General features: G+C 38.3%; 1 protein-coding gene across 3 annotated transcripts in view; it reads left to right on the forward strand.

The window, feature by feature from the left end:
* Positions 1–13478, forward strand: part of Ipp (inositol polyphosphate 1-phosphatase) — a 74957-nt gene that overhangs the window by 49025 nt on the left and 12454 nt on the right. For all 3 annotated transcript variants that reach the window (XM_053785184.2, XM_070094295.1, XM_053785183.2), the window contains 2 exons: positions 8763–8885; positions 9387–9525. In XM_053785184.2, the coding sequence (XP_053641159.1) occupies positions 8763–8885; positions 9387–9525 (262 nt within the window). The remainder of the gene's footprint in view (positions 1–8762; positions 8886–9386; positions 9526–13478) is intronic.

Consider the following 13478-nt stretch of genomic DNA (forward strand, 5'->3'; position numbering starts at 1 on the left):
ATTTAACATTTCTGCTACTTTGAGCTCAGTTTCAAGCCATTTCAGTGCTAAAAACCAATCAAAATCATCTCTATTTCTGTAATATGTCTTCCATTCTATCAAATGAGACCAAGAAATCATAAAGTAAAACTATAAAAAACATATGAAAAAAACACTGCAAAGTTGCTGTTTTAATCGAAAAATCATGATTTCATTTTTTTTCTCTCATTATACACAGTGTGCTGCAGGATCTGTTTTATGTGGTGCACACATACCACATAGATGTATTCTCTCATATCTAGGCCCAAATGTATCACTCACAGTTTATCAGAGTGAGCTGAGCTCATGGCGTAGATCTACGGTTTGGACCCTGAACGTAAAGCCGTAGATCTACGGGACGGACCCTGAAAGGGTTAACACCAAAATTGTAAAATTATGTAGCACCAGACTATGACTTATTATTGCACTAAAGCTAACCTAAGTTGTTTACAAAAGTTACTAGAAATAAAAAAAATGCACAGTTTTAGATTAACCCTTTCAGGGTTTTTGACGTACTAGTACGGCTTACGCATCAGGGTTATTGACGTACTAGTACACCTAAATTCTAGTGCCTTCAAATCTAGTGAGAGAAAGCTGGTAGGCCTACATATGAAAGAATGGATTTATGTGGTCAGTGTGTGCAGTATAAAAAAAATCCTGCAGCACACAGTGCGTAATGAGAAAAAAAAACTTTGACCATGTTTTTGGATTAAAACAGCGACTTTGCACTGTATTTTCGTATGGTATTTATGGTTGTATTCTAGTTTTCCTGGTCTCATTTTTTAGAATGGAAGACATATTACAGAAATTGAGATGATTTTGACTGGTTTCACAATGAAAAGTACCTTGAAATTGAGCTCAAAGAGCAGAAATGTTCGATTTTTACCAAAGTTCGAAAGTAAACAAATCATGCCAAGCGTCCAATACACGTCAACTGGTGAGTCTGATATTCTTTCACAAATGCGCTGATATTATTTATACCATTTCTACACTAATGCAGTAGTCTGCATAACAGTGATCTTCTATTTTTTGTAAGAATAAAAATTCAAAGTGGAAAGCAAAAGGAATATAAGAGGGGCCCGGGGACGTGACTAACGAACAGAGAACTTGTTATTTTAGTGCCAGGAATGTCTTTCTTGTTTATTCTGGACCCTATTTGGGAATTGGCATCTTCTGAAATTTGTGTGAAATTGGCAAAATTGCCAATTTCTAACCACTTTATTGGATAGTTGAAATTGGTAAATGGGTGTTTTCTTTTACTCATTCGATAGAAAAAACGGAGTTCTAGCGAAATAAATATGATTTTTGTCGACTAGTACAGAGGAATTGGCCAAAAATAGGGCTCAAAGTGGGCGGAAGCGCCGATGTGTAAACATCAGCGAGACCGCTAACTTCATGAGAGCATAATTCCATAAGTTTTCCATCAAATTTCATACTTTTGGTGTCATTATGATCAAGAAAAGATTCTCTATCATTTCACAAGAAAAAATAATTTTTTTTTTTTTTTTTCCAAAAAAATTTCGACCCTGAGAGCAAGTTTAGGAGAGGGCCTCTCAACCCTGAAAGGGTTAAAGACTACAGTGGGCCCCCGCCTTACGAACGCATCACGTGAGACGAGGCAAAAATTTTGCCTCGCCTCGCGATAAAAAACTCGCCTTACGTGATTCGTCCAGGACCCGTCCCACATGTGGCCTCAGCTACTCCGTGGGTGCCAGTGTTTACAAGCCAGCCAGTGTGGTCACATCCACGCATGCATTCGGTACATTTCACCTTATCTCAGTGTTTTTTGTGCTTGTAACTGCAAAATAAGTCACCAAGGGCCCCAAGAAGCATTTAGTGCCAACCCTGTGGTAAAAAGGGTGAGAATTAGTATGGAAATTAAGAAAGATTCTGAAGGGTTTGGGGCTAACCCTGAGAAACCTTTGGCAGTTATGGAATCCATTGTGCCTACTTCAAAGATTAAGGAAATGTGTGCAAAGTGGGTTGAGCTGCAAACCTTTATGGATGAAAATCACCCTAACACAGCTATTGCAAGCTGTGCTGGTGACTATTACAATGACAATGCTGTGGCCCATTTTAGGCAAATCTTAAAGGAACAGGAGGTACAGACCTCTATGGACAGATTTGTTGTGCGACAAAGGTCCAGTGACTCTCAAGCTGGTCCTATTGGCATTAAAAGAAGAAGGGAAGTGACCCCAGAAAAGGACTTGCTACCTCAAGTCCTAATGGAAGGGGATTCCCCTTCTAAACAATGACTTCCACACTGTCCCCTCCTCCCATCCCATCAATCATCACCAGATTTTCCATAAAGGTAAGTGTCATGTTTTCTATTCTTAGTAGAGTAGTAATTGTGCATGTCTTCTTCAGTTTGTGTGTATTAAAATTAATATTTCTTGTGGTAAATTTTTTTTTTTTTCATACTTTGGGGTGTCTTGCACGGATTAATTTGATTTCCATTATTTCTTATGGGGAAAATTAATTCGCCTTATGATAATTTCAGCTTATGATGAGCTCTCAGGAACGGATTAATATCGTAGGGCGGGGGTCCACTGTATATGAATTTTAGCTGTGATATGATAATAAGATGGTAATGACAGACATTAATAAAAGATGTTAATAAGCTGTAAATTAGAATATTTGGCAATACAGATTTTAAAAAGTAAAGTAAAAATAAGTTGTAATAAAATATACTAAGAGGATTATAAATGGTGAAATAGGGCAATGATATGGTAAATTACAAATATATATAGTAGTAGTAGAAGTGATAATAAAGGGTAATAGACATTATGTAGAGATTACAAACAGTTAACACTATGAGGTAGAGTGGTAATTGAATACAAAAGTGAAATACAAAAGTAACAAAAGTAGTATGAGGGTATTAGAATTTAAGCAACTAATTTTATGGCAGTATATAACAGTTACATAGTTCATAACACTATTCGTGGACGGTGGGTATAAACTGCACCTTGATGTGAGTCGGTTAAACCAGCCTCATTAGGAAACTTTTTTAGTACATATTCTGTAGAGAAGTACCTCTTCCCAGTCGGTTCTTTCCTAATTGTGATTTTGCTGTCCCTTACAAAGCACTGATGGATTTTTTGGTTGTAGCATAATTTTCTTAGTGTTAATTATGATCATGATAACTGTAATTGTAATATAGCATGTAATAGTGTGGACATTTAGGAGAGTACCATATTATACTGTACACTGTTTACATAACATAATGTGTGTGAAGGAAAGTACCTTGGATAATACAGTAGGAAACTTATATTCAGTCAGTCATTTCCATTAATATGTCATTGCTCTAATACTAAGTCATTAGCTTGAAGTAAAATAAAAAAAAAAAGTGTGAGCATAAGCAAAGCAAATTATAATTATTGGGAGACAAGACATTCTCTTTGTTTAAAATAATACTTCCTAGGGTCATTGGTGACCAACTAGTCTATTGCATGAGTAATCATTAAGCCGTCTTAAGTTTTGATGTAGGTTTTGCATACATACATGCGAAAGTTTTGCAATTCACTTCGAGCACATTACTGTCACATACAATACTGTAGTAATAATAAGTTTATTTCTTTGTAAAGGTTACAATGTGTAATTACAGTTTTGATTTGCTAAGTACAAAGATAGCCACTATCATGCCGAGGCATTTCGGGCAAACTAATCCTAATACATGGTAAATAATTAAAACTAGATAAGATAATAGTACATAGTAATTATTACTTAACCCTTTGAGGGTCCGTCCCGTAGATCTACGGCTTTATGTTCAGGGTCCAAACCGTAGATCTACGTCATGAGCTCGGCTCACTCTGATAAACTGTGAGTGGTACATTTGGGCCTAGATATGAGAGAATACATCTATGTGGTATGTGTGCACCACATAAAACAGATCCTGCAGCACGCTGTGTATAATGAGAGAAAAAACTGAAATCATGATTTTTCGATTAAAACAGCGACTTTCCAGTGTTTTTTCGTATGTTTTTTATAGATCTATTTGCGATTTCTTGGTCTCATTTGATAGAATGGAAGACATATTACAGAAATAGAGATGATTTTGATTGGTTTTCACACTGGAAATGGCTTGAAACTGAGCTCAAAGTAGCAGAAATGTTAAATTTTTGCCGATATTCAAGAGTAAACAAACGACCTCACACTTCTAATACACACCAGCTGGTGGGTCTGATATGCATTCACAAATATGGTGATGATATTTATACAATTATTACAGTATTGCATAACAGTAAATCTTCTATTTTTTGGTGTGAATAAAAATTCATTGTGAATAAAAAATCAAAATGGAATTTATTTGTAAAGCCTCAAAACGTAACTAATGAACAGAGGAAATGTTAGTTTAGTTCCAGGAATACCTACATTGTTTATTCTGGACCTTACTTTGAAATTGGAATGTTTTGAACTTTGTGTTAAATTTGCCAAATTAACAATTTCCGATAACTTTAATTTGTAGTTGAATCAGTTGACTTGGCGATTTCTTGTGCTCATTCAATAGAATAGAAGTAATACTAGTGAAATAGCTAAGAATTTGGTTGACTGGAATAATGTAATTGGCCTAAAATGGGAGTCAAAGTTGGCAAAAATGCCAATTCGTAAATATCGCTGACACATCAGAATTTGCGAGAGCATAATTTTGTCAATTTTCCATCAAATTTCGTACTTTTTGTTTTATTACCTTCACAAAAAGATTCTCTACCATTTCATAAGAAAACATAACAATTTTTTTTTTTTTGAAAATTCTTGGACACTGGGGCACCACTTCAGATTTGGGCCTTGGACCCTGAAGGGGTTAAAACTAAACATAGAATAGTGGTTAGCTGTTTTACAATCTTATTTGGACTTAATAAGTCTTATGTATCCTTAGTGCAAAATCTAATTTACAAGGAATGGTGCAGGTGGTAATATTTTATGGAATGGCAGAATTAAAAGCCAGGAGGTCGCATGATAAAACTAGTCAGTAGATGTTTGGTTGATTTGGTTAATATTGTGAGATAAGATGATTTTTTAGCAGAGTCCTAAATTTATAAGTTGTCTGGTAAGTCTTGTAGATTTAACCTAGGATAACAAAATAATCAAATGCTTTTTCCACTGGGTTTCCTGTATTTCTAAACTATTTCCCTTACCTTATTGTCTTCTGACTTCATATGGCAATACAGTAAGAGGTAGATGGGACAAAAGGAAAATAGCAGCAACAAGTAAGAGAGAGGTGAAAGTGTATAAACTAGGGGAGGAAGAAGTTCGGGTGAGATATAAGCAACTATTGGCAGAAAGGTGGGCTAGTGCAAGTATGAGTAGTGGGGGGGTTGAAAAGGGTTGGAATAGTTTTAAAAATGCAGTATTAGAATGTGGGGCAGAAGTTTGTGGCTATAGGAGGGTAGGTGCAGGAGGAAAGAGGAGTGATTGGTGGAATGATGAAGTAAACGGTGTGATAAAAGAGAAAAAGGTAGCTTATGAGAGGTTTTTACAATGCAGAAGTGTTATAAGAAGAGCAGAGTATGTATATGGAGAGTAAAAGAAAGGCGAAGGGAGTGGTGAGAGAATGTAAAAGGAGAGCAGATGATAGAGTGGGAGAGGCACTGTTAAGAAATTTTGATGAAAATAAGAAAAATTTTTGGAGCGAGATAAACAAGTTAAGAAAGCCTAGGGAACGAATGGATTTTTCAGTTAAAAACAGAGTAGGGGAGTTAGTAGATGGGGAGATGGAGGTATATTGGGTAGATGGCGGGAATATTTTGAGGAACTTTTAAATGTCGATGAAGAAAGGGAGGCGGTAATTTCATGCACTGGCCAGGAAGATATACCATCTTTTAGGAGTGAAGAAGAGCAGGATGTGAGTGTGGGGGGGGGGTGCGTGAGGCACTACGTAGAATGAGGGGCTAGAGCAGCTGGAACTGACGGGATCATGACAGAAATGTCAAAAGCAGGGGGAGATATAGTGTTGGAGTGGTTGGTATTTTTGTTTAATAAATGTATGAAAGAGGGGAAGGTACCTAGGGATTGGCAGAGAGCATGTATAATTCCTTTATATAAAGGGAAGGGGGACAAAAGAAATTGTAAAAATTATAGAGGAACAAGTTTATTGAGTATACCAGGAAAAGTATATGGTAGAATTATTATTGAAAGAATTAGAGGCAAGATAGAATGTAGGATTGCGGATGAGCAAGGAGGTTTTAGAGTGGGTAGGGGATGTGTAGATCAAGTGTTTACATTGAAGTATATATGTGAACAGTATTTAGATAAAGGCAGAGAAGTTTTCATTGCATTTATGGATTTACAAAAGGCATATGATAGTGGATAGGGGAGCAATGTGGCAGATGTTGCAAGTATATGGTATAGGTAGTAAGTTACTAAATGCTGTAAAGAGTTTTTATGAGGATAGTGAGGCTCAGGTTAGGGTGTGTAGAAGAGAGGGAGACTACTTCCCGGTAAAAGTAGGTCTTAGACAGGGATGTGTAATGTTCCCATGGTTGTTTAATATATTTATAGATGGGGTTGTAAAAGAAGTAAATGCTAGGGTGTTGGGGAGAGGGGTGGGATTAAATTATGGGGAATCAAATACAAAATGGGAAGTGAGTTACTTTTTGCTGATGATACTGTGCTTATGGGAGATTCTAAAGAAAAGTTGCAAAGGTTAGTGGACGAGTTTGGGAGTGTGTGTAAAGGTAGAAAGTTGAAAGTGAACATAGAAAAGAGTAAGGTGATGAGGGTATCAAATGATTTAGATAAAGAAAAATTGGATATCAAATTGGGGAGGAGTAGTATGGAAGAAGTGAATGTTTTCAGATATTCGGGAGTTGATGTTTCAGTGGAAGGATTTATGAAGGATGAGGTTAACCATAGAATTGATGAAGGAAAAAGGTGAGTGGTGCATTGAGGTATATGTGGAGACAAAAAACATTATCTATGGAGGCAAAGAAGGGAATATATGAAAGTATAGTAGTACCAACACTTATATTGGTGTGAAGCTTGGGTTGTTAATGCTGCAGCGAGGAGGCAGTGGAAATGTCCTGTCTAAGGGCAATGTGTGGTGTAAATATGTATTATGCAGAGAATTCGGAGTGTGGAAATTAGGAAAAGGTGTGGAGTTAATAAAAGTATTAGTCAGAGGGCTGAAGAGGGGTTGTTGAGGTGGTTTGGTCATTTAGAGAGAATAGATCAAAGTAGAATGACATGGAGAGCGTATAAATCTGTAGGGGAACTAAGGCGGGGTAGGGGTCATCCTTGAAAAGGTTGGAGGGAGGGGATAAAGGAGGTTTTGTGGGCGAGGGGCTTGGACTTCCAGGAAGCATGCATGAGCATGTTAGATGGAGTGAATGGAGACAAATGGGATTTGGGACCTGACAAGCTGTTGGAGTGTGAGCAGGGTAATATTTAGTGAAGGGATTCAGGGAAACCGGTTATTTTTATATAGTTGGACTTGAGTACTGGAAAAGGGAAGTACATTGCCTGCACTTTAAAGGAGAGGTTTGGGATATTGGCAGTTTTGGAGGGATACGTTGTACGTATATCTTTATACGTGTATATGCTTTTAAACTGTTGTGTTGTGGGCACCTCTGCAAAAACGGTGATTATGTATGAGTGAGGTGAAAGTGTTGAATGATGATGAAAGTATTTTCTTTTTGGGGATTTTCTTTCATTTTAGGTCACCCTGCCTTGGTGGGAGGTGGCCGACTTGTTGAAAAAAAGAAAATATAACTATTATTATTTTTTAACACTGGCCATCTCCCACTGAGGTAAGGTGACCTGAAAAGAAACACTTTCTCCATCATTCACACTATCACTGTCTTGCTAGAGGTACACAGATGCAACAGTTTAAATATCACTATACAGCAAGTATCCCAAACCCAATAAGTCTCAAAAAACATTTGTGTCCACTTACTTCTATCTTAGTATGCTCACATATGCCTGCTGTATGTCCAAATCCCTTGCAAAGAAAACCTCATTTACCCCCTCCCTTTATTCTTTCCTAGGACAACTTCAACCTCACCTTCCCTCCACTACAAATTTATACACCCTCCAAGTCATCCTATTTTGCTTCATCCTCCCTAAATGACCAAATCATCTCAACAATCTCTCCTCAACCCTCCTAAACTCTCTGCACCTCATCCTAAATTCCACACTATGAATTCTGTGCATGATATTTATGCCACACATTGCCCTTGTACACGACATCTCTGCTGCCTCCAGCCTCCTTGCTGCAGCATTTACAACCCATGCTTCACACCCATATAAGAGTGTTGATACCACTACATATATACTCCCATACATTCCCTTCTTTGTTAAAATGGATAACAACATTCTTTGTCTCCACGGATACCTCAGTGCACCACCTGCCTTTTTCCCCCTTCATCAGTTCTGTGGTTTACCTTATCCTTCATATACCCATCTGTTGACACATCCACTCCCAAATATTTGAACACATTCATTTCTTCCATGCTAGTACCCCCTTTCCCCCCAGCCCTCCAATCTAATATCCAGTTTTCCTTACCTAACTCGTTTTATACCCTCATCACCTTACTTTTGTGTGTGTTCACTTTCAACTTTATTCCTTTACATACTAGTGGTGGCGGCGGCTGCTGCTGCGGCTGCTGCTGCGGCTGCTGCTGCTGCTGCTGCTGCTGCTGTTGTTGTTGTTGTTTACATATAATAAATCTAAACAGAATTGAATCTTAAATTTCAAATTTATGGTAATTTGAACAAAATTATCTAAATACAATATTTATAAATTCCAGATTCCTAGTCTTGGTGATCATGTTCATGGGGAAGAAAGTGCAGAGTTTACAAATACTCTCGGAGAGAAAATTATTGTGAAGATCTGTGACACACGGCAAGAAACTGCTACACTTCTTGCAAAAGTAACTAAACTGAGTTAGTTTTTAACTATTCTTATTTCTGTATTGTATTAATATCTAAATATTTAATCTGTTTGACTGTGATCAAAATTCTGTCCACTTGTGATAAATAATAAATGGGGATGAAATAAATAAAGAGCAAATGGCATAATATATTACTGTAAACTTGGCACATGACCAACAATTGCCAAAACCTTGGGCATGTGAGTGGGTGGGGGCTTGTTGTGAATATCTCAAGAGTATAGCAATGCTCACTTCTATTCTTACCTCCAACCTTCCCTCCCTCCAAAGTATTATAATCTCTCTATTCCTCTTGAATCACAAATTTTAAGCTGTTTATTAACTTTTTTAAATTCTCTACATTTACTTTTAGCCATTTAATGAAGAACATGGGTAGCTATTGTCTGGCTCACACAAATGAATGATTTTTCAGAATTTAGCTAGTTAGATAAAGCTGTCAGAATTGAACATATTAGATTTGTAAATTTATTAAATATTTTACAGGTTTTAGATGGCAATCAGGAAGCAGCAGAGATTTTGGCAAATGTTGTACACACTGATATTATCTGGAAGCCAGAACCAGAATTAGAAGAAATACCTAATTTACCCATAGAAAATTTAGGTATATGGATTGATCCAGTTGGTGAGTTTCAACTAAAATTTTTCATAATACATAATTCATTATTTTTAAAGCCACTCTACTGCATCACCAAAACTAGCAAGAAAGTACTATGTAAAAATGTATGAGTCAGTGATGCCGACCACAGTGGTCTAGGAAGCGGGGCCAGAAGGCAAGTATTGACCCCCGCAAATAACTTGGTGAGTACTACACACTGTAAACAATATAAACATTAGTGAACTTAACTTTTTCATTAATTTTTATTTATTACACTGATGGTCACTTGAAAATTCACCTGAATTAATTCTGCTGTAATAATCATTGACAGGGTAATTCTCTCTCACTTTCACCCATTATCATCATTAGCACTCCCTCAATAGCTGCTCATTACTACTACTGGCTACCATTGCTCACTTTCACGAATTTTCATTCACTTTTGCTTATTATCGATCACTATCACAAATTATCGCTCACTGCAGACTATTTCTCATTTTTGCCTTCTTTCTCCTCATTATCTCACACTTCAACTCATTATCGAATACTTTCGCTTATTATTCACTCTTGTTCATCATTGCACACAATCGTTTATCATTGCTCACCATCATTCACTATCTTTCATCATTGTTTCCTGGTCATTATCACACATCTCATAGTTTCATATTTTAGGCCTTGCTTCTTGACATAGCAGCTACTGGGTTCACTCTCCTGGTTTCATGGGTCTATCATTCCTCTTATTAAAGCTATGTATAAATTCTGCCTCTACCTCTTTGCTGTCCAAGTCATTCCATTTCCTGTTCTCTCTGAGGCCTAACAAATATTTCCTAATATTCTTGTGATTTGTCTGTGCATTTTAACTTCAATTGAGGCTTGCATCTTCTTGGTTTCCCTTCCCAATAGCTTTATCTGTCCACCTTCTCAATTCCTCTCAGTATATATTATATTGTCTCTCCTGGTTTTTGTCTTCTATTTTCATAACCTTCCATTTGCTGCAGTTGAATTCCAATAACTACTTGTCAGTACAATAATTCAGCATGTCGGTTCATTTGTAGGCTTTCCTTGTCCTCTATAGTTTTTATTTTCCTCATTAGTTTCACATCATCTGCTAAGAGGGATATATCAGGTACTGGATATGTCTGCTGTCATGTCATTCATATCCCTGAAGGGATTCAGGGAAACCGGCAGGCCACACTTGAGTCCTGGAGATGGGAAGTACAGTGCCTCAGAGCTGGCCTTAGGAGGTGCAGAGCCCAGTTGGGAACAGTTTTGGTGGCCCCTATGTATGGAGAGCACTCAAACTGTGCACTTAAAAAATGTATACGAGTTAATAGATTAAACAGATGTAAGCTACATTTTAATAATCACCACTCCATTGGGCAACTTTGCCACTGCTTTCAGGGAAATTCACAAACATAATATATCCGAAGCTCCTTTTTTTTTTTTACTTCGTGTTGTGTGTACTTGACAAGCCAAGAGTAGAGCCCCCTTAGGCATGGGGCCCAATTGAGAGCAATCAGTCCAATAGGCTTAAGGCTGGCCCTGCAGTGCCTGCACTCTGAAGGAGGGATGTTAATGTTGCAGTTTTATAACTGTAGTGTAAGCACACCTCTGGCAAGACAGTGATGGAATGAATGATGAAAGTTTTTCTTGTTCAGGCCACCCTGCCCTGGTGAGAAACGGCCAATGTGTTTATCTGGAGTTTACCTAGAGAGAAGTTTCAGGGGTCAATGCCACTGTGGCCTGGTCTGAGACCAGGCTTCATGGTGGATGAGGGTCTTATCAACCAGGCTGTTACTGCTGGCTGCACGTAAATCAGCGGTTGAAATAGCACCGACCCACTAATCAGGTGACAAGGCATCCTCTACCTGAACAGGGTAAGGATAGTGAACAAGGTCAACAATAGTGGTATTCGCTCTGAGATGAACACTGTGACCAGAAGTGTTAGCAAGGAAGAAATGGCTCTTATTATCTCTTCACCATGTAAGATGGCTGAGCAAGAAGCCTTAGCAGTAGTATGGTCTTTGAAGCACTTCCAATACATTATATATCAGTACCCTGCTCATGTCTTGACAGACCATGCTCCAATGATACCTTTATTCCAGAACAAACAACCTACTGGAAGATTAGCCAGATGGTACTTGACTATCCAAGAGTTCAATCTTACCTTTGAATACTTACCTGGCAAGTCAAATGTAGTTGCAGAGGCTTTATCGTGACATATTAGTGTACTGTAATAGCAGACCCTCCATTTAGTGCCGAGGATGTAAAGAATGATCAAAGAACATATCCCATGTGGTCTGGTGTAATTCGATTCCTGCTACAGGAAGATCTAATTCTGACTGTGAAGCCACCAGCACCCATCAGTGACTTTGTCATGAACCAAGAATTACTGTATCGCACAGCCGAGCTGGGTACTCCAAGCAGACGGGTATACCTGTTAGTAATTCTGTAGTCACTAGTGAATGTAGCCTTACAGCTAGTTCATGATGTACCAGGTGCACACCCTAGTATGGATCATTCTGTAAAACAAGCCAGATTGAAATACTTTTGGCCTAGTATGGCAACTGACATTTCTGAGTATGTTAAGAAATGTAGTGTCTGCATGCAACATAAAGATAATGCTAATGGTCCTAATCCAATCCAGGTGCCAGATATACCAGGCTGTGATGGATATGTGGGGCAGCGGGCCTCCAGCAGCAACAGCCTGGTTGACAGGGCCTTTCTTGTCGTATAAATATCCGTTGTGCAATCGCAAAAATAAAAAAAAAAAAAAAAAAAGCAATTGCAACTTATATAACTACTACCAATTCAGAGTCATGTAGTTATATACCTATTATATCTATGTGACTCTGATGGGTTAGTATTATACCCCTTAAAGAATATCTTATCAATTCACATACACTTTTTAAATTGCACCAAAGTGGTTGGGCCACTTACCTTTTATATCCTACCTCTCCCCCCCCTCCCACCCTTTTCCAATATTTCCATCCTTACCCATCCTTCTTCCTTACCCATCTTACTTCAAAGCTCTGGTCATCAGAACTCGAACTCGAAGTCCAACAAACCTGGGTAGCCACAGCCACTCAAGAGGGAGAGGTTTTTTAGTGCCAGGAAGGAAAAAAAACTGGCAGGAAATGGCAGAAATCGTACACCAAATCCAGTCATTCCTGGAGTGGAACCACAGTCGATGGCCTCCACTCCAAACCAACAGATACAGATACTAATGCCGGAAAAAAAATCCCCCCCCAGTACCAACAATACCACCAGTCCGATAACATTCTTCTTTGCAAATATACAGGGTCTAAAGCCAGCAACAAACAACAAAATACCTTTCATCCGTGGACTGCTTGCAGAGGCAAAGGCAATGTTCGCGGCTTTCACTGAGACCCACATAAAGGATCACTTGGACAACGAAATATGGATCCCAGGTTACAACCTATACAGATATGACAGAGTGAACAGGCAAAAGGGGGGGGTTGGCCTGTACATTGCAGAGTCACTTGTTTGCACAGAACTGCTTAATGCCTCAAATGACGTAGTGGAAGTTTTAGCAGTAAAGGTCGAGAACCAAAACCTAGTCATTGTGGTAGTCTACAAGCCTCCGGATGCAACATCCCAGCAATTCCAGGAACAGCTGTTAAAAATTGACCACTGTCTGGAAAATCTTCCAGCTCCTGCACCCAACATCTTGCTCCTGGGGGATTTCAACTTAAGGCACCTAAAATGGAGGAATATAGCAAATAATATTGTTGCAGTAATAACACCAGGAGGCAGCTCTGATGAAAACTCACACTCACACGAGCTTTTAAATCTCTGCACAAAATTCAATTTAAACCAGCAAATAATAGAGCCTACTAGACTGGAGAATACACTAGACCTCATCTTCACTAACAATGATGATCTGATAAGAAATGTCACCATATCAAAAACAATATACTCAGATCACAACATAATTGAGGTTCAGACATGTATGCGTGGAG

The sequence above is a fragment of the Cherax quadricarinatus genome, chromosome 45, assembly GCF_038502225.1.
Source record: "Cherax quadricarinatus isolate ZL_2023a chromosome 45, ASM3850222v1, whole genome shotgun sequence".
Taxonomy (NCBI): Eukaryota; Metazoa; Arthropoda; class Malacostraca; order Decapoda; family Parastacidae; genus Cherax; species Cherax quadricarinatus.